Source organism: Apus apus, chromosome 20, assembly GCF_020740795.1.
Source record: "Apus apus isolate bApuApu2 chromosome 20, bApuApu2.pri.cur, whole genome shotgun sequence".
NCBI classification, from domain to species: domain Eukaryota; kingdom Metazoa; phylum Chordata; class Aves; order Apodiformes; family Apodidae; genus Apus; species Apus apus.
The window spans coordinates 8,180,648-8,201,702 of NC_067301.1; the positions used below are offsets into that span (position 1 = coordinate 8,180,648).

The 21,055-nt window shown below is 44.3% G+C and overlaps 1 protein-coding gene across 5 annotated transcripts in view; it reads right to left on the bottom strand.

Annotated features, from left to right (window-relative positions):
* Positions 1-21,055, bottom strand: part of CAPZB (capping actin protein of muscle Z-line subunit beta) — a 73,222-nt gene that overhangs the window by 5,032 nt on the left and 47,135 nt on the right. For all 5 annotated transcript variants that reach the window (XM_051637542.1, XM_051637541.1, XM_051637544.1 and 2 more), the window contains 3 exons: positions 8,347-8,488; positions 7,152-7,268; positions 101-166 (listed from right to left, as the gene is read on the bottom strand). In XM_051637542.1, coding sequence (XP_051493502.1) covers positions 101-166; positions 7,152-7,268; positions 8,347-8,488 — 325 coding nt within the window. The remainder of the gene's footprint in view (positions 1-100; positions 167-7,151; positions 7,269-8,346; positions 8,489-21,055) is intronic.

Sequence of the window (21,055 nt, forward strand, 5' to 3'; positions counted from 1 at the left end):
TTCATAAAGATGAAAAGCAACAAAATCCTTAGGCATGGGACCAGATATGGGCAAGAGAACCTGGAGCAGGCTCCAGCTGTGGTGGCTTCTCAGCACTCACCTCTACCAAGCGTCCAATATTGGCTATGTGTGGAGAGGAGTCACTCACAGTCTCATCTTTCTCCATCTAGAAAGGAAAAACACAGGAACCTTGGTAACGTGGCAGTTTGATGGCAGGCACACGACAACTTTCCTCACCAAAAGGAGGGATGGAAGAAGTGGGTCTCAAAATCCTGGAGTAACTGTTCTTTCAATGTGCCAACAGACTAGTAATCATAGAATCATAGGGGTTGGAAGGGACCTCTGAAGATCATAAAGTCCAATGCCCCTGCTGCAGCAGGAACACCTGGAGCAGATCAGACAGGAATGTGTCCAGACGGGTCTTGAAAGTCTCCAGAGAAGGAGACCCCACAACCTCTCTGGGCAGCCTGGCCCAGAGGTCATGTACTGAGAAGTCCCCAGAGCTACACACAGGTTCACATGTTGATAACAGGAGCACAGTGTAATAAAAATCATGGATCCAACCAAATCCCTGCTGTAGATCCCTGGTGTAGACACTGTCATTCCCTACCTACCAAGGGGCTGCAGAAGATCTATGGCAGGGAACATGACAAGCAGCCCCAGCATGTGGATATGAAAACAAGGTTGTTGTTGATGATGAGATGCACACAGGGATGGTGCTGTCAGCTAAACAGCTGTGAACTCTCCCTGCACAACCAGCTGTTTCTTTTCATCTTTGTCTCAAAAGCTGCATCCAACCACACGTGGGGAACATACTCCCTTCCCTGGATCTCCTGGCCAGAGATATTTTCAGCTTTATTTACCTTCGCCTAGAGAGGGATTGTGCAGAAAACACAAAAATCACAACTACCTGAAAGACTGGTGATGATTTAAACTACTACATTAACAGGGCAAGAGAAACCTGACAGTCTGATGTTCTGTTTTTTCTTTTCAGGCCAAAAAGCTGAACCAACATTTACCCATCAGAGGGGAGCAAGTACAAAGTGGTGACTATGGGGGGAAAGCAGGAGTCTGGCTTTTGCAACAGAAATGAAGAGCTGGAGCTACTGAAGTGCATAACACTACCATGCTCCTAGTGTGGTACCTGAACAGGAGACAGGGACCTGAGATAGTTGGGATTTTCCAAAACAAGGATCAGAAATTGGGAGCTGGTGCTGCAGAATGCAGTATTTGCTGACTCTGCCCCATCTAATGACCACCCAGAGACCACGGCTGACCATCCATGACCTGCTCTAGGGAAAAAGACTATCTTCCCCACTTCTGGAGATGACAAGTCTAGCTGGCTGCAGACAAGCTACTGAACAACAAATATCAGTCCCAGGAACCTCCAACTGGTACAGTATGTGCCGAGGTGGCAAAACAAAACCGGGAGAAAAATGTAGTGGGAAGAAGAGTCTTCAAAGGGTTTCACTAATCCCACTGAATTGATATCCCTCCCTCAGGGTAGAGTTTAAAAATCTGGACCAGCTACAGGTTTCTTCTAATAAGTCAAGTCTCTAACAGGCTTGGGGAAGCATGTAATTCAGTTGGAACCCTGAAGGCAAAAGATAACCTAGAAGAGGGGGAGAAAGGGAAGAAGGAGGTTTCATTTTTCCTTTAGGTTGTAAGTCAGGCTGTTTACATGTAATGGAGACAGGCTGCCTGGAGAGGGGATCCCACTGCAGGAGAGGGAGAATACACATCTGAACCATGCAAATAGATGTTATGGTGAGTTTGGGAACTCTCAGCAAATTGGTCAGATCTGGGGCAGCCAGAGTTGGCAGTGGGTGACTCCACGGGCTCCCCACTGTGTCACCTCCACACCTGGAGCTCAATGGTAAGAAGCTGAATATGAAAATAGACTTTTTTTTTTTTTGTCCAAAACATATATTATTACATCTCCATAAAAACTGCTGCCAGAAGGAAAACATTTTTATATGCTACAGAAGCCCAGATGTGATGAGAGGCTGTTTTAATGGAGCTCAGAGCCAGGGAGCAGCCATGTTATACAAAGAGCAGAGTTGTTGGGATCTTTAAAGGCTCCTTCCAGTGGCTGTTACTGCACAGACCTAAGCAGGAAACTCTTAAATAAAGGGGTTAATTTGCTTGGGGGGGAAATTCCAGTCTCTTAAGTTGATGTTAAAAAGCAGCTCATCTTCCCACTGTCATTCCCCATCTGCTGTTGAGCTCAGCCAACAAGCAAAGGCTCCAGAACAAGTCCAATCCACACAGCCCAGTCACTTCTTCCCTGTTGGAATGATCCAGAGATCCAGAGCTTGGCTTCCTTGCCTCATTTCTCCAACCATCTGCTGCTAGTCTGACTCAGAGTCACTCTGCTGGGCATATTAAGCTCTCAACGGCTGGCAGGTCCCTTTGGATGTTTCCTGCACGGAATACAGCAGCTGTTTGCGCTTTCTCTACACATTTATTTGGAGGAAGAGTTAATAGGAAGAGAGAAATTTAAGCTGGATGAAGACTTTGGTTCATGGAGAAAGTATCTAAAAATACTAGGAAGATAAGAAGGGAGCTCATCCACCATTGTGCTCTGAAGAACTGACAACATCACAGCTGCTCTGGCCACGGAGCGACGTGAAAATCTCTTGAACGAAACACAAACAAGACCAACACGAGCCAAAGGCTCCCAAGCCACAGGCAGTGGGCAGACTGAAGTCTCCAGGTGGAAAAATACATGGAATTACTTGGATATCAGTGAGGCAAAATTTGGCCTTTCTCTCTCCAACATTCATTTCAAACTGTAACTAGATCAATGAAGGCCGTGAGCTCCCTGGAGCTTGAACCTCTGCAGAAATCAGCTGAGAACTTCCCTCATCCTTTCATGGCCCCCATGTATATTTACTTTAAGCAGCATAACTAAGATATCCCATAACCCATATTCTTTACCAAATCGTACACTCAAATCCATGAACAAATCTGGGGATGCTCCATCAGCTCTCTGGACTAGCCCATACATGCCCTGCTCTTCTCCTCTCCCTTTTTCTAAACCAGCTCTTACATAACTGTAAAATCCAGTAAAATCCATATGTTTGTGTGAAGCAGAAATAATTTCCCAGACAATTACTGGTCAGTGCAGCACTGCTGTCCTCTACACCCCAAAACATTACTCAGTTAAAGAGACAGTGCCCCCCAGAAACCAGACAAGTGCTGAGGGGGGAGTTTAAGGATCTACAACTTGAAGATCCCTCTGGTGGAAAAACCACTCCCCAACATCCCTGCTTAGCACTACAACATCTGGAAGTTGGTGGGATAGGCCTTTACATGAAAGCTCAGCTTGATGAAAATATATGACTCTCCTAATTGCAGAGCACAAGCCTCAGAGGATTTACCTATGATAAATGGCAGAATGTCTCTGCTAGTGTTTTATTGAGCACTAATATATCACAGGGCACATCTTCCTGGAGAGCTCAGTTTGCAACAGACCAGCCTTCATCTAGCTCTGCAAAACCTTCCACCTTTCCCAGAGAGTATTTCAAGTATGAAAATCAACTCACATCCGTGCTGCTTTCACCTGAAATCCCAGGCTTCACTTCCCCTACAACTTTATATCCTCCCCTTCCCACACCTCTGTATGTAAATAAACTATAGGTTTTGAGCCAACTTCTTTCTCAGCAAACTTGCACTTCCTCACAACGTTCATCCTGGCTGAGGAAACACAGGTTCTTTGTGTGCAATGAGAGCTCAGAAAGGCACCTGTTAGTCTTTGCTTTTAAGGAGGGGGCTCCAGAAATCTGTCCAACCAAGTGCAGGTTTGACTGTTTGCCAGAAATCAGGGAAGGCTGCATCTACTTTGCATAAAATGAAACAAGATCACACAGCTGCTCTTACCTTAAATAAAAGTGCAGCCTAATAAAGCTTCAACATCCAGCCAAGGCAACACAGTGCTCTGGGAAATGACACAAGTCATTCCAAGGCACACAAAGAGGACAAGACCCTAATGTCCGTCAGAGAAAATAATCTGCCAGAGCATCTGGCTTCAATCAGGAGGGGGGTGGGAGTTACCTGCAGTCACTGGAGAAGGTGCAAGTTAATTGAAAAGCTGCTGGCATTTTTCATTTCCCTGCAAGCCTTGCTCCTTTTGTTGTAAATGGAAGGAAATGTGTCCTGTCCTTCCCTCTCAGCCGCAGTGGCCCCATGTCAGACGGTGTGTAACATGCTGTTCCCTCCTTCCTGACCCAAATTCCAGCTTCAGTCCTTGTGTTGGCTGATGGGAGCTACTTCCTCCATCCTGGCCTGTGGTGCTTCAACTTGAAGCTCTCTCGAGTTGCATCCAGGCTCCTCTCCAGAACAGACTATCTGGGAGAGCATCCTTGTTTAGGGAATTGTAAAAACAGGAGTTCTCTATCTGACACTGCAAGCCTCTTGGGGGAGGACCATAGCAAGGGAAAACATGGAAAAAAGTCAGCCTTCTCCTTCCAGTTCCACCAAAAAGTTCCTCTATAAAATCCTTTGGAGCCAATGCAGAGATGGCCACGTACACGGTACCGGTATTTCCGTTTAACATCACCACCTACTGCTCAAGACTAGAACACAATCTCTACTAGGAATCTTCACTCTTCTGGAGCTCCATGTCCTTCTTATGCTGGGGGCTCCACAACTGGACACAGCCCTTCAGGAGGAGCAGCTCACCATCACGAAATGAGAGCAGTGAGCAGTTATTTCTAGGCTCTTATTCTAGATCCTTCACACAACCACAGGATTCCTTGATCACCTGCCCCGAGCGCAACCTCAGCCACGAGGAAGGAGAATCATTTCCATAAGAAGCTGCAAATGCTCCCCAAATCTTTGCACTGTGAGACATGCCCAGCTCTTGTTGGCTGCCAGAGGTGGTGAATTAGGAAGGCACCACATGAGCTGTACCTTCATGCCTGCTCCTGGCCACCAAGTTAATCATTCCCATCATCACTCAAAAAATATTCAGTTTGCAGCGACGAGGCCAAACTGGTTTCAAAGCAGTGGCTCCCAACAGACCTCCCTTTCAAAGCATCTAAAGGTCGCCCTGCCACCAGCTTATAAGCCAGGATATTACAAAGCTTGTGAACACTTCAAAAGCTTCCACTGAAACACAAGGACATCTGCTATCCACGTTTTTAGGATCAAAGGTGGTCAAAGTAGCTTCAAATGTTGAGTTGACCAAAGCCGGGGGCAAAAAAGAAATTCACAGTTATGGTTAGGACATCAGATTACTGACAATGTCAAGGCAAAACTTAATATACCATTCAAGAGGCAACTAAAATCTACTTTCAGTGCCTAAGTTTGCTGCTGACTGGATAAAAAGCCTACCAAAAAGTAAAAATAAAACCTTAGGTGATGTGACAAACTGGATTTACAGCCAAGTGAAAACCTTGCACTCCGGAGTTTAGTCCAGCACCAGCTGGACACCTCACACCTCAAAGGCAGCATCAAGATCTGTGTTCTCTGCTGTGGATTCTGACCAAGCCTCTTCCCATGCAGCCTCCTATGGCATCAGCAAACAGAAAAAAATCTCCTGCCCAAAGCTAAGTTCTGAAACTCAAGTTTCCATTGTTTGTGCAGAAGCAGCGAGTTCATCATTACCCCAGTGGCTTTTTTATGCTTACTTACTTTGGAAGCAGGCCCCTGCTTTAATGCAGCACATCTGAATTAAATGATCTGCTGGTAAAATGATGAGAGGCATGAATCTCCCCACCAGAGCCTAGAGAGTGAAAGTCAAACTAAATAAGGCCAAGGTGTACTGAGGACACCCATCCTCAGCAGGCTCTTGTTTTCCTTGGCTCAGCACCATAAGGCCACAGCCAGAGTCAGGCCCTTGGCCTCCACTTCACAGCTATGATTTCAAGTATTAGGAAGGTCTGTGATTACATATTTGTCCAGGTCACCATAACTAGGGTGTAATTACTGCAAACAGTTTTTTCAAGAGTATGCAGTGCTCACAAGCGGCTCCAGATGCCTCTTTCCCTCCTGCTTTTCCATCAGCTGCTTCTGTAAATCAACAACGTGGAAAGAAAAATCACCTCAGTCTGGGACAAGCTCCTGTGACTGCAATACTAACACAATTTCAGGTCCTCTCTGCAATCACAGACCCTTCTTTCCTTCACCTGGCTCAAACCTGGACCAAAATATGAACTGTTTAACAGAGTCTGCATTGTCCTTTGTATGGAAAGCAAGAGTCAGCCCTGGGAAGTCTCATAAAGGAGTTTCAGCTGCTGCCAATCTCTCCAGTCACTCATGACCATACAATATGCCCCCTGTCCTCCTGAGTTTATTACTCTGCTCGAATCACTGATTTCCACAGTTCTGATCCTAAGCAATCACAATTCTTTAGCATGAAGGAGGGAGTTTGCAACCTCTGGCAGGTGCCTGGGACAGAAGCACCTTCACCCACTGAGGTCAAGTCCAGCAGATCCTGCCTGTCAGAGACTAAGACAACAGCACGGCCTGAAGAGTCATCAGGCTGGCACCTTCCTTGTGGAAAACAGCCCTCAAGAGAAGTCAAAGTAATTAACACTGGCACAAAAACCCCAAATGCTTAGAAGATTTTAGTTTTTAATTTTTTTTAAGAGTTTCTTATTTAAAAAAATCAGTATCCTGGTACTGCAGGAAGGAAATACTAAAGAAGGCTACACTAAAAGATAAGTGATGTCTTTAAGAACAGAAGAATCCTGTAGTCAAGGCAAAATACAGGTTTGTTCAGTGTCCTCACTATGAGAGAAATGTAACAAAAAAGGCCATCTTATATTTTTATCATTCTATTGGAAATTTCCCACCAAGAAAGCAGACAAGTCTTCCAGATGAAAACATCTGTCTGGGTAACACGTATGGAAGTATAAAAATGTAGGAATACCAGAAGAAAAAGCTAAGACTTAAAAGCAAGTCTAAACTGTTACTGAATGTCCCCTCTTTTTTAATTGAAAGGTCTACTGCCACGAAGCAAAGTTCCAGGGGCTTCCTAGTAATTACACACTGAGGTATGAAGTGTTTCACTACACACGCAGCAGGAGAATAGATGTTTACACAACACCTCACAAAATCAACCTTTTTTGTTCCTGACTGGGGCTACTGGGTAGAGCAATAAGCAAAACTAAAAAAAAATAAGCTGTGGCAGTTTACAGACATACCTGTCTGGTAAGGCTCCCTCCAAGGTTCATGGTACCAGACCCAGTTTTATTAGTCTGCAGCCACAGCATCACTGTGGAGGTCAGCTTGTAATGAGCAGTACGACCGCTGGATTTCTCCTAGAAGTAGAAAGAGAACATAAGGAGACAAAAGGTTCAAATCCCTCCACAAACTAAACCATCATAGAGTCATAGGGGTTGGAAGTGACCTCTGAAGATCATCAAGTCCAGCCCCTCTGCTGCAGCAGGAACACCCAGGGCAGGTCACAGAGGAACACGTCCAGATGGGTCTTGAAAGTCTCCAGAGAAGGAGACTCCACAGCCTCTCTGGGCAGCCTGTCCCAGGGCTCCATCACCCTCACAAGAAAGAAGTTTCTCCTCATGTTGAGGTGGAACTTCCCATGTTGTCACTTGGTGCTGTTTCCCCTCCTCCTATCACAGGCACCACTGAACAGAGACTGGCCCATTCCTGACACCCACCCTGCAGGTATTTGTAGACATTAATAAGATCCCCTCTCAGTCTTCTCTTCTCCAGACTAAACAGCCCCAGGTCTCTCAGCTTTTCCTTGCATGACAGATGTTCCAGTTCCTTCATCATCCTCGTAGCCTCCATTGGACTCCAGTATATACTCCAGTATATCCCTGTCCCTGTTGAACTGGGGACCCCAGAACTGGACACAACACTCCAGATGTGACCCAGTAGAAGGGGAGGAGAACCTCCCTGGACCTGCTGGTCTCACTGTTCTTAATGCATCCCAAAAGTACTGGCTGGCTCCACAGACCCCAGGAGCCACAGGACATCTGTAACTCCAGCCACTTTCTTAAAAACAACCCTAAGTATGCACACTCCCAAGCAAAACTAGTTAGAGCAATTGAACCTCCTATTACCTTGTTTTTATTACTTAATTAATGATTTTTATCTGTAGACCTTTACGTTAGGAAAAAAAAACCAACAATCTCAAGATCACATGGATGGTAAGGAACATACTTTCAATTCTTCTGGGATTCTTTTTGATTACAGCCGACTTATCTCTATCCAACTTGCTTCAGGGAATTTTCAAAAATTAACAGGGGAAAGAAGTTTACAGCCCCTAACACAATATTGCATTGTTCAGAGGAACATCTGTGTTCCTTAATTGTCTGGAATTAACTGGGTTTTGTTTTCACTTAGGAATATCAGCTGCCCCAGAGGCTGTACCTGAACCTCCACCACGTGGATGGAATCCCAGCATCCCTTAATCTTCTTTGATCCATCTCCAGCTTTCTTAATGAGGATCACCCCAGCAAAACCATGATCCAGATCCCAGAGGTAGACAGAGGAGACTCCACCTTCAAAATACCTGCAGGATGCAACCCAATAGGCATGTCAAAATTAACCAGGATCCAAGCCAGTCAGATATCAATACTCATCTTAAATAAGCAGAATCTCTATATCCCAGTATTATAGTTTTGAAGACTGCACACCCTCACCAGTTACATACCTGGAAACACAGCAGATTTAGTCATTTTATAATGCAGAAAATTTAATTACAAAAAACCTCTACATTTCTCCAATGGAGGATAAAAGTCTAGTGAGAAACAGAGCTAGAGATTCCTACAGTACTTGAGCAAACAGTTCCTCTGATTCCAATTAACTGTAACAGCTGGTAAAAGCACAGCTACAAACTAGGCTTTATTTTACAGTTTGGGTGGTGTTTTTTTTTTCCTTTTCTCTTGCTATTGGGAAAGTCTGGAAGTTCTTTACAACAAAGTCCACTAATTAAGACAGAAGGGAGCAAGTAAGTAGCTTCGTGCTGCTGTCTCCAAAGTTTGTGTGAAGCTGACTTAGTGATTTATTGCAAAGAGAGCTGAACTGAAACCAGGCTTCTTAGACATGCACAGTGTTGTTGAGGTGAATTGTTGGTTGTTATTCCAGCTTCAGACACAGTAGACATCAGAAAGTAAGCTAGATTAGCTGAAACTCAGGTGTCTGGTTGCCAAAAGTGCACTCTGAGAAAACTAACAGAGTAATGAGATCTGCAGGGCCCCATTCCCTCTCTGTAACATGAGTGCTCTGCTCCTTCTGTGCCAGATGAGAGACACTTGAAAATAATGGTGAGCAACCAACACTGGAGAGGAGAAAGATGCACAAGGAGCAATTTTTGGCTCCTAGGAAACCAAAACCATCTCCAGTGCCAGGACAAGGGGCAATGAGCACAAACTGGAGCACAGGAGGTTTAACTTGAATATGAGAAAATACTTCTTTACTCTGAGGGTACCAGAGCCCTGGGACAGGCTGCCCAGGGGAGTCTCCATACCTGGGGACATTCCAAACCCACCTGGTTGTGTTCCTGTGGGATCTGCTCTAGGGGATCCTGCTCTAGCAGGGGGTTGGACTAGATGATCTCCAGAGGTCCTTTCCAACAACCACTACTCTGGGATTCTATGACTGTGAAAACCATAACCCACATCCTCTTCCCAACTGTTTCCATCCTCAAGTTGCCAAACAACCATAAGGAATGTCACAGGAGAGGAAATACTCTTTCATGGCATGCAGCTCTCAGATCTCATGCAAGGAGCTAAGGAAAGGAGAAGAGGGAACTCCAGCTGAGCCAGGAGATCAACAACAAGACATTTTATCAGTCAGACACTTCTCTCTTCTGAGCACATACAAGGACATACACAGAGCAGACAAAGCCTGAGAATTCATTGTCTGGAGGAGAGCAAAAGCTCATCATCCAAAGACACAAGAAGCTGCTGTGACTGACTTATCAACCTGGTCTAGTGGGAGGTGTTCCCTGCTCAAGCAGGGGGGTTGGAAATAGATAGTCTTTAAGGTCCCTTCCAACCCAAACCATTCCATGATTTTATGACTCACATTCCCAGCAGCTAAGCTGGGAGAGAGTCACACAGATTAAAAACCTTTCCTGCCTCTTCCTGCCATGAGCAGGATGATCACAGAGGTCTGCAAGTGACTGCACATTTCTCCTCTTCTGTATGAAAGAATCACTCATTACCAACAGCAGAAACTTGTTGAACCCTCCCACTTTCACACTCCCCTCCTTTCTGAAACAGAAGCCTGACAGTTGTTAAATGGCACTTAAGGTTTGATTTATTGTGGATTTTGGACTTTTTATGTTAGCTTGAAGTATTGTAGAGTCACCACCACTAGCCCATCCTTGTCTACAAGTCAGGAGAAAAGCTATTGAGAAGTTAATCCAAATAACAGGACACTTTCTACATTTTCTCTGCACTTGCAGTTCAACATGCTGTTTCAAAAAGGCAGTCAGCAAAACAGCCCCAATTCTTTTTAACTGCATACACTGAGCCTGTATCAAAACCATTGCTGACCCCAGGAGGGGTGTATGGCTTCATATTAATGCACCATATCATTTTATTTTTAATGGGTGACTGTTGCTACTCATTACCAAGCTTAGTCTGGGCACTTAAGTAACCACCACATGCAGCACTGTCCTCTTATGACATTTGTCAATACACTGGTAAAAAAGGAATGCCTTTGCTCCACAGGCATGCTAAAGCCAGACTTCCAGCACGCAATTTAAACCTAACAAACCAACAAACACCCTTTTTATGTCCCCTGGGGAATTCAGAAATGGATTTTGGTTAATGGAGTTAATGAGAATTTCAGTCCTGCATCGAACCTGAGTTCCAGTCCAAGTGACCCTTCCTCTGGCAACAGGGCAGAGTGAATCCAAGGCCAGAGAGCAGAAGCCACTGTCCATTTCCAGAGCAAGTTTGCTTCACCAAATATTCATGTATAGAATAAGTGAATTCACTCAAAATGAACTGGCAGCCCCTGAGAATATCACAGTGTGTACAGACAGCTTCCCCATTACCCACTTTATGAGCTTGCAATGAGCACGAAACATTAATTAAGAGAGGGACCGAAACAAGGTCTTTTGGAAATTTATTCTTACCTACTGTACTTTGATCCTAATGACATGAAACAGGAAAAAAATCATTTTTATGTGGTTCACCTTTATGAGATTTTACATAAAGGCTTTTGTGGGTATTTTAAGAATGTGCTAAAATGTTGTCTGAAACCACATAAAACCATCTGAGGAACCTCCCGCCAGAACTAACAGCGCACACATGGAAATGCTTTAACTTGCCTTTGTATATTTAATGAATCAAATATACTATTAATATTGTTTTAAATACCAACATGCTATTTCAATAAAGTTGCTTTGCCATAGCCAGATCCAGTATCTTGAGACTCAAAACAACAATGCCAGAGATTGCGCCACTATGAATCCAAGGCACACCGGGATATATATTAGCCAGAGTCTCCTCTGTGCCTCAGCAATATCTGACTTCAGAAATTAATTCTTCCTTCACGGAGAGAAAAATATACATCCCTGATCACTACATTGGATTTCACCTTTCCTCACACAGCAACTACAATGCACTGAAGTGGGATTTCTGAAGAGGATCTCAACCCAGTAAAGTCATGTTCGGAGAAGGGAATGTTCCTTGAAATCAGTTTTCTTCAAGAAGAATAAAGAAGTGCAACAGGTTAATTGGCTGCTACATAATAGAAAACTGGATGACAGACAAATTGGGAGGAATTTAAATCTACATTCATGAGCTTGGATTTGCTGCAAGAAGGCTGGACTACCTCCAAGAAACCCCTTCACCACAGATTAAAAAGCAGCACTTATTAAAATCCAAGCAGGAGAGGTAATCAGCTTGGAAAAGGTTCCTGAAAGGCATGAGCTAACAACTTCTCGGTTTAAGAAATGGATGGACAAACCAGAGCACAGGCCAATCAAACTCACATGCAGTAGCTGCAGAAATCACTATATAGCTCCTAGATTGAATATAATTTTCTCTTCTTGCCTGTTCCTGATATCCCTGCTCATGGTAGATCCTCCTGCACAACAGTGGTCATAGAGGACAATCTGTCTTTAGAAGCTTGAGTCCTCCCCCAAAGAGGAAATCACTAGTTCAAATCACATTCCTGTCCTCTTCGAGGGCAGCCAGTTTTCTTCCATCACTTCCATAAAATCATTTTTATAAAGGAAAATGACTAAAAATCATAAGGCCGGAGATAACCATTCCTTCTTTCTACAAAATTCACAAAAGCGTTTCGCTCAAAATCAATTCTAGTTTTAATCTCATGATCAAACACTTAAGTTTTATAACCATTACTCATCAACCACAGGGCTCCTGGAAAAAGCTGTTTTATACAAAAAATGTCACACTTAAGCCTGACCTACTTTACAAAATTCAAGAATAAAAGAAAACATTTAAGCTAAGAGGGATCCGAAGCTTTATGAAGTGTTTGAAGTTTAAGCGGGTGGAGACGCAGGATGGAAACTTGTTTAAGGAACTGGAGCTATATCCATGAAATAGAGAGACTGTGGCCAGAACAAAGCTGTGACTTCAAGAGGGATGGGATAGGGGAGGAAATCCCCCCAGCTTCCAGGACAGACCTCACAAAAGGAGGAGAGATGAATCACTTAATTTTGCCACAAAAGGACAGATCAGAAAAGTCACTTTCCTGATAGGATTCTGCTTCTCACCAGCCTGAGAAAATGAGTTTCCACCACACAGCAATAAAAACAAGCTCTGACTTTCAGTTACACTTCAGAACCAAATTCACTCATCCATAAAAACACTCCAGTATTTTCCAGTAACTGAGAACCAGACTCAAAAACCCACCCCAAGTCTCTGGCTTACAGCTCTTGCAAAACTAAGCCACAAAACCAAAGGACCAATACCTGGAACCTCAGGCTGGCGATGGAAACCTTCAAAAAAAGTTGCAGTGTTTCAAACTGGCTCCTTCAGAGCAGCAACATGTATTTTCTTTTCTTTTTCCCTAAAGGTTACTTAGCTATTTCTTCCAGCTACAGAAGTTCAGCCTAGAATGGGAAACGTTTCCATCTGTTTAGATCAACAGACTTCCAAGAAACCTGGCATTTCAAAAAAAACAACAACCTGCCCCAAAGGAAAATATTGAGCATTCAGCTTTTTTACCAGAGTGACAATGACTAAAGTTGCAATCTGAGAAGCCAGTGTCTAACAGCAATGCAAAAACATGACCTCAAGCAGACATTTCAACTGCTATTAAAGCAGATGACTGTAAAGGCAAGTGACTTGGCACAATCTGCACTAAGTCCTTCCCCCATGCCTGCACTTTGTCATTTCAAACCTTAACAGAAATAGCCAGAGAAATATGAAGGAAGTGGCAAATTTCAGCAACCCACCCTCTACCAAACCCAAAACGTTGCTAAGGTGTCCATGCAAATCCCCACAGCTCAAGTGAAGAGGGAGGGGAGGAAAGTCTGGAGGACAACATCAACAGATGTTGAACCTCAGTGAGATAGGCCAGATTCTTCTTAGGGGTGTCCAGTGACAGGACAAGGGGCAATAGGCACAAACTGGAGCACAGGAGGTTTAACCTGAATATAAGGAAATACTTCTTGACTCTGAGGGTGACAGAGCCCTGGGACAGGCTGCCCAGGAAGGTTGTGGAGTCGCCATTCCTGGCGACATTCCAAACCCACCTGGATGTGTTCCTGTGGGATCTGCTCTAGGGGATCCTGCTCTAGCAGGGGGTTGGACTAGATGCTCTCCAGAGGCTCCATCCAACCCTCACCATTCTGGGATTCTCTGAGATCAGGTTGTCACTAAATACTTTTCTTGCCTATGTCCTCCACCCAGCTCTATAGTAATGAGGCTCATGACCCTCTTCTTTAATAAGAGGGACAGGCTGGTACCAGGAACCAACCAGGACGTAACACTTCTCCCACTGGCAGGAGTACAGATGTTTTACAGTTCCTCTCTCCCTAATTCTGTGGTCCCAGGAGGGCAACTGTCTAACACCTACAGAATGTTACCTAAATACTTAAGATGCAGAAGATGAAATGTTTGTGTACACAAGAGCAGCTGTTTTTCACCACAGTTTATGAACACAGCCCCAAGGATGGTTGTGGACTCTGTACAGGTATTTTACAGAAATTCTTTCCAGCCTCCACAGGTGCAAAAATCCCTCGAGCAAACATACCAATCTGGTTAGGTATGTGTAACTTCAATGCCAGTTGTACTTAAAAGCACACATCTGGAGCACGGTGGGATGACTCAAACTGTGAAGCAGAGTTGTGAAGTGCAAGAACTCTGCAAAGGAAGGAAAACCATACCCAAACAATGGGATCCTGAAGGTTAAAAATCTCCCAGAACCTTCCATTTTGGGCTTTCATTATTTGAAAAAAACAAAACCAACCGATATTGCTCACATTTTCCTTACCATCCAATTACTCTTGGCAGATGGAAGGTAATGACCAAATCCCTTTTGAGAAGTCACCTGGAAACAGTTCCATTAGCCACCTAATAAGCAAGACAATGGGTCACTTTGTAACACTTCCAAAGGAGTAACCGGTTCATTAACTGCCAGGAAGCTCGGAGTGTTTACAAATCCTTCACCCGGGCCAAGACAGCCCCCTGCTTCACCCACAGACAGTCTGACAGGTTTTACTCTGCCAGCTCTAATTCTAATACGGGCAGGAGGGGGAAAAGACAGCAGCAGCCTTCTGTGTCATGTATTAGTCTGCCAAAGACTACAGATCCGGTGTGACATGCTCATTTCTTCAAACAGGCATTTATCAGATATGCTATAAAATGATTATTGTTTGTTAAGTTTCTCTCTCTTCAATTTTCCAGTGTTAAAACACCATATATTTGTGAGGTAAATGTCTGTAAGTGCAGGCACAGCCATGTACTGATAGAGATCATGATCATCATACAATCATGGAATGGTTTGGGTTGGAAGAGACCTCAAGGATCATCTAGATTCAACCCCCTACATGGGCAGGGACATCTCCCACCAGCTCCAAGCCCCATCCAAGCTGCCCTTCAACACTTCCAAGGATGGGGCAGCCACAGCTTCCCTGGGCAGTCTCACCACCCTCACAGTGAAGAATCTCTTCTTCATGTGCAACCTAAATCTCCCCTCTTCCTTTGTGCCATCCCTCTCTGCCCTCGTCCTAAGCTTTCCTGGAGCCCCTTCAGGCACTGGAAGGTGCTCTAAGATCTCCCTGGAACCATCTCATCTCCAGGCTGAACACCCCAACTCTCTCAGCCTAGAATCAGTTCAAAAATCAGAGACCATAATGAGGTGACATTTAAAAACTTCGTCTCACTCCATTTTTGAAAGCATGTAAGTAATTTCTCACCACGGGTTTAAATCCTTCAGAGAACGGTGTTTGAGGACAGTGCTGCACCATCAGCACTGACCTCCTAATCCAAGCCTTCCCTCTCCAGTGTTCAGAATTTATGTAATCACAGAGAACCTCGGGAACCCAAGGGAAAAACTCCTCCTCTGCTGAATATCTCAGATTCAGAAGATAAGAATGCAGGCTGTACAGAGCTGCTCCAAAATTAAGCACCCAAAGAAAAAAAAAAGAAAAATCATCTAAAAATGAACTGATTTAGTTTCCACAGCATGACAGTATGCTTGTTTTTTTCCTTGCTCCTTCTAAATCTGCTCTAATCTGTGTAATATATATAAACAACTTCAATATTGATTCTGTTTTGAGTTCTGAGCTGCCCAGGGGTGAGTTAAAGAAGGGACGCCAACACTGCTGTGTTTACTCTTCCATCTAAAACCATTTTCTTGGGTAAACAGCATGGTTTTCATTTGAAAAGCACATGAACATTAAAGCATCCTGGCAGTTTCAGGTCTGTCTTAGGAGACTTCATCTTGTACTTATCACTCTAACCCAGAGGCAAGAATCTCACAGATGACATAATCCTGATGTCACACCCTATTGTGCAAAACCCCAGCCAGAAGTGAGATGGAAAGTCAGGTTTCCTTAGTGCTAAGATGCATAACAAATGCATCTGGATTCAATCTGCAGGGCCCTTGCTGTGCAAACCACAGTAACCATCGTGCCCAAGAGAAAGGCAGCACAAAGGGCTAGGAGCTATTAATGAGGAGCAGTGAGCTAATGGCAATAAAGGCACTTCAAAGCTTGCCATGGGGTTTGAGTTTAGGCAAACTGGGTTTACATCTAAACACAGGCAGAAAGCTCCTACAAAGAGCTCACAGCTGCCTAACCACTTTGGGAGCTAAAACTTGCACTGCAGGCAGGGAAGCTCAGGGACTGCTCCTCTGTGCACACCTCCAGGCAGCAGCACCAGCAGGCTCTGCAAAACCAAAGACACTAATGACACCTCTTACATCTGGAGCACTCTCTTTCTTTATTTACTGGGTGGAATGGGCACTGCTCCAAGCACAAAATCGATCAACTTGGGTCTATCAGATAAATGCAGCACTTACTACAAAACTGGCAATGTATTTTCAAAATTGGAGAGGGATGAACTTCACTGGGAGGATGTCATGGTCTAGCAGGCCAGGGAAAGGGATGCCTGCAGGAAAGCTGGGAAGGGACTTTGGATAAGGGCAGGGAGTGAGAGGGCAAGGGGTGATGGATTAAAACTGGAAGAGGGGAGATTTAGGTTGGACTTTAGGAAGAAATTCTTCCCTGTGAGGATGGTGAGACTCTGGCCCAGGTTGCCCAGGGAAGCTGTGGCTGCCCCATCCCTGGAAGTGTTGAAGGGCAGGTTGGATGGGGCTTGGAGCAACCTGGGCTGGTGGGAGGTGTCCCTGCCCATGGAGGGGGGTTAGAACTGGGTGATCTTTAAGGTCCCTTCCAATCCAAATCAGTCTGTGATTCTATGGTTCTATGTCACAGACCAGGGAAAGGGATATAGCAAAGGCAGGGAAGGAAAAACTAGATGACAAACTACAGCAGCACTTTGAAAGAGTTTAAGTCTAAGGGCAGCACTAATACAAGTCTGCAATTTTTTCTTATCCAGAAGAGAGGAAGATGGCTAGTACCAGAGATGGGTCAAGCACACAATCCAAAATAAACTAAGAAAAAAGAGGTAAAACTAGCTAAAAAGGGGCCATCTATCCAGCAGCTTGCAGGACATTGGAACGTACTTTGTAGTAGAGATGATGGCACAGAGAGTTCAATGGCAAAGAGCCACAGAGTCAAAATGGGACATGCCTGAAGTTCAGCAAACCAAGGCTGTTCAATGAGATTGAACACATTGATTAAAAAAAGTCAGCCCTGAGCACTTTAAAAATTAAGGGACACCTGGCTCTGGGAATTCTCCACTGCCCAGCAGCCTCTTCAGACTCTCTAGTACATGCACACAGAAACTGCTGCAGCCTTTGCTCCTCCACCTGAAAAGAGAAGGTGCTGATGTTTGGTTAAGGCTGCAAATGCTTAGTTGGCAGGGGTGCCATCCCCAGCACTGCCAACACCATCCAAAATGGGAGTGAACAACTCCAATTCAGACTGGATTCCAACCCAAAATTCAATAATAAGAGGATTACACACAATGAAGATATTTTAGAGGTCAATCCTCTCCCAGACTTCCTTCCGCTCCTACCAAATTCCTTCTCCAGAGCTCTAATATAACAAACGGAAAATGGAACAACATGAAAACATGGGTAAAAACAGAAGTTCAAAAGGCTTTATGGCTTAGTCTGTTGAGGGAATTCAAAACCTTAATTAATAAAAACTTTTCCAGGAGCAGAAAGATTAAAAGGCACATTTTATATTATTTTTTCTAAGCTGTTCAAAATCAAAAGTATCCAGAAATCCAACTTAACCCAAAAAAACAAAAGCTAAGGGACAGCTTTCTAAGGATATGTCAGCTCACTAAACCACTCCAAAGCTGCCAGAACTCATCTTGTTTGTAAAAATATTCAGATGAGCAGCATCTTTCCCCAGGGAGGTCTATTGAATCACTTCAGCAACTATTTCTTCCAGACAACAAAGGGCAATTAGATGACTTAATTAAAGCACTGATTATCTCCAACAGAACAGGGAATCTAAAAGACACAGATGTATCCAGATGCCCTGCTCCTCATTATGCTTTGATTTCAATCAATTGCACACACATACACACACACACACGTCAAGCAAAGGGCCATAAATTACAACCATGTGTTTAACAAAATGATCTTCACGATATTGGGAGTGGAGAATCAAGGCTCTAACTGAATGGTGTAAGATATTAAGATATTCCGTCTGGGAATAATAACCTACTGAACAAAAACATAGCAGGGCATTAACTTCAGGCATTGTCTTAAGTTCAACCTGGCAGCAGGAGATCAAAATTCAACAGTTGTTTTTTAGGAAAGTGACAAGTATTTTGGTAAAACAGATAACCAAGAAATATGCTGCTTGTTGAATGTAGATTAAAACCTTGTATAATTCCTCTTTAACCCAAAGAATTGCCTCCAAAAATAAAAGGTGGGCAACCCAAGAGATACCTGAACATAGTTTGCATTAAAATAGATATTTAGAAGGAAGAACTCAGCACTGGAATGAAGATTCAGCAATTTTTTTCCTGTCAAACTTTCACAGTTTATACTACAACACTTTTCCAAACTTATTTTCATGCTATTGTCACTTGGTATGCTGACAAAGAATTTTTTGGAGACAAAATTCAAGTTTAAGACTAGTCATCAGTGAGTAAATCTGCCTGAATTATTTCACACAAATTGTTAACCAACAGGTAAGAGGCTGTTTCCCTCAAAACACCCACATCAGCAGGTGCTAACTCCTTGGGAAATGGTGGATAACTCACTAAATGTAGGTGGGTACCTACCACACCTGATTAGAAGAGAAACCTAAAAGGGAAGGGTATGTGGGCCAAATGGGACTGACACAAGGAAGAACTGAAGCTATCTGAACTCTTGGGAGACACCCGAGATAAGAAGGACATGGAGCTCCTGGAGAGAGTCGAGAGGAGGTCATGGAGATGGTTCAAGGGCTGGAGCAGCTCTGCTCTGGAGACAGGCTGGGAGAGTTGGGGTGTTCAGCCTGGAGAAGAGAAGGCTCCAGGGAGACCTTAGAGCAGCTTCCAGTGCCTGAAGGGGCTCCAGGAAAGCTGGGGAGGGACTTTTGACAAGGACAGGGAGGGATAGGATGAGGGGATTAAAACTGGAAGAGGAGAGATTTAGGTTGGACATCAGAAAGAAATTCTTTGCTGTGAGGGTGGTGAGACCCTTGCCCAGGTTGCCCAGGGAAGCTTGTAGCTGCCCCATCCCTGGCAGTGTTGAAGGGCAGGTTGGATGGGGCTTGGAGCAGCCTGGTCTGGTGGGAAGTGTCCCTGCCCATGCAGGGGGTTGGATCTAGATTATCTTTAAGGTCCTTTCCAACCAGACCAGTCTGTGATGAGATAAACTCCGAGATGTTAACACTTGGTATGAATAAAGGTGAAAACAGAGATAACCCAGAGGGAACCTGGGCTGCCCTCTGTGAGCAGAGGGGGAACCCCACATATCCTCACAAGTACTTATTTTTCTACAGAAAGGAAACATATATTCCTCTTCCACTCCCCACTGGAGCCACCAGTATCAGATATATTTTTAAAGCTGGGGAGTGAGATGGGCACCATGCAGAGCAACATCTCACAAACAAGAGCTTACAAGGTATTAAGACACAACATCTTTCTGCAACATGCAGCCCACACTGGCTAGATGATTCCAAGCACAGGACCCAGCAGTTTAGCCCAGCAAGGCTGGAAACAAAGCCACCAACTGCTTTGAATAAACCTACCAGAAACCCTCATTATATGAATAAAATCTCTAACAGACCAGGAAATTCAAGCACACTGGGAGCTGCTGTTCTCTGTGAATGACTGCTTACATAAGATTATTTTTCTATTAACTGTTACTTCTCTACCATGAGACAGCACAGCTGTAGTTAGAGGTGTAGTTCAAAAACATGCTCTACCCTGTAGAGAGCAGGGCAGAACAGCCTCTTGAGGGACTGCAGTGTGAGAACCTGATGTGGCAGATCAGAGGCTTCTCTCAGCATCATTTTCATCCTCTTCATCCGCAGTGCAAAGCTGAAAGCCCAGCAGTGCAACAGCCACTGACCTTCAACTCACATTTTTAAAGGAAGGATTTGTGCTGTGAAGTATCAACTAGATTTGTGTCACCTACCGGTTTGTCTATTGGGACAGACAAACCCATCAGAAGGGACAGAGACAATCAAAGTCTCTGCAGGTCAATTCAAGAAACATTTTTTGCACGTTGCCTACAAAATTAACGTGGTTACTGGAGGGGGGACCAGTTATAATCTTCACAAGTAACAGAAACCACAAATATCACAGGAGATCCAGTTCTGAGGCCTGCCAGCAAATTAAGTAGTAATTCTGATTAATCAACTCTTTCAAACAAACCTGAAATATTTCACAATGCTGGAAAACCGTGGTTGTCACTGGCTCTGGAATTGGAAACAACTCTGATAACTTTGTCCCAGAACCAAAGCACTCCTTCTCAGAGCTCCAAGCTGCCAAACCAGAAGACCAGTGACACCTCTAATGGACACCACACCGCCCAGACCTACTTCTGGGCTTTACAGTGGGTAACCAGGATTCATTTCCAGCTCTAGCAGACCTTGGAAATTCCAGCACTGCAAACTGTCATCTTGTTCCCCCTACCACCTTCCCCACATTCCAGACTCCCACAGGGCAGCAGCAGCTGGGATGCTGGTAATTGTTACAGTCATCCCCAACCTGATCCCTTGGCAACACCAACGGTGAGAAAAGCTGGCACTTGTTACCCCCACCTCATTTCCCTGCCTCCCATCTCCAAGTAAAAATTAAGCTTCTGCTGCCAAAATACCAAATCAAATCATCTTGTTAAAGGAATTTCGGGGTCCAACTACTAGAACAAAAGCCTGCTTCTATCCAGATCTCCAGTGTAGGTCAAGCAGAAATCATCTCCAATTTCAAGCATGAGGAACTCTTCAAATGGGCAGGTGGAGCTTCCCTAACCTTGCCAGTTCTTTCCAAAACTGCCATCATTTTTACACCACTCAGCCAAACACAAGCCACCCTTCTCCGCTTTCTCTGACACATTTTTGAGATGGCAACAT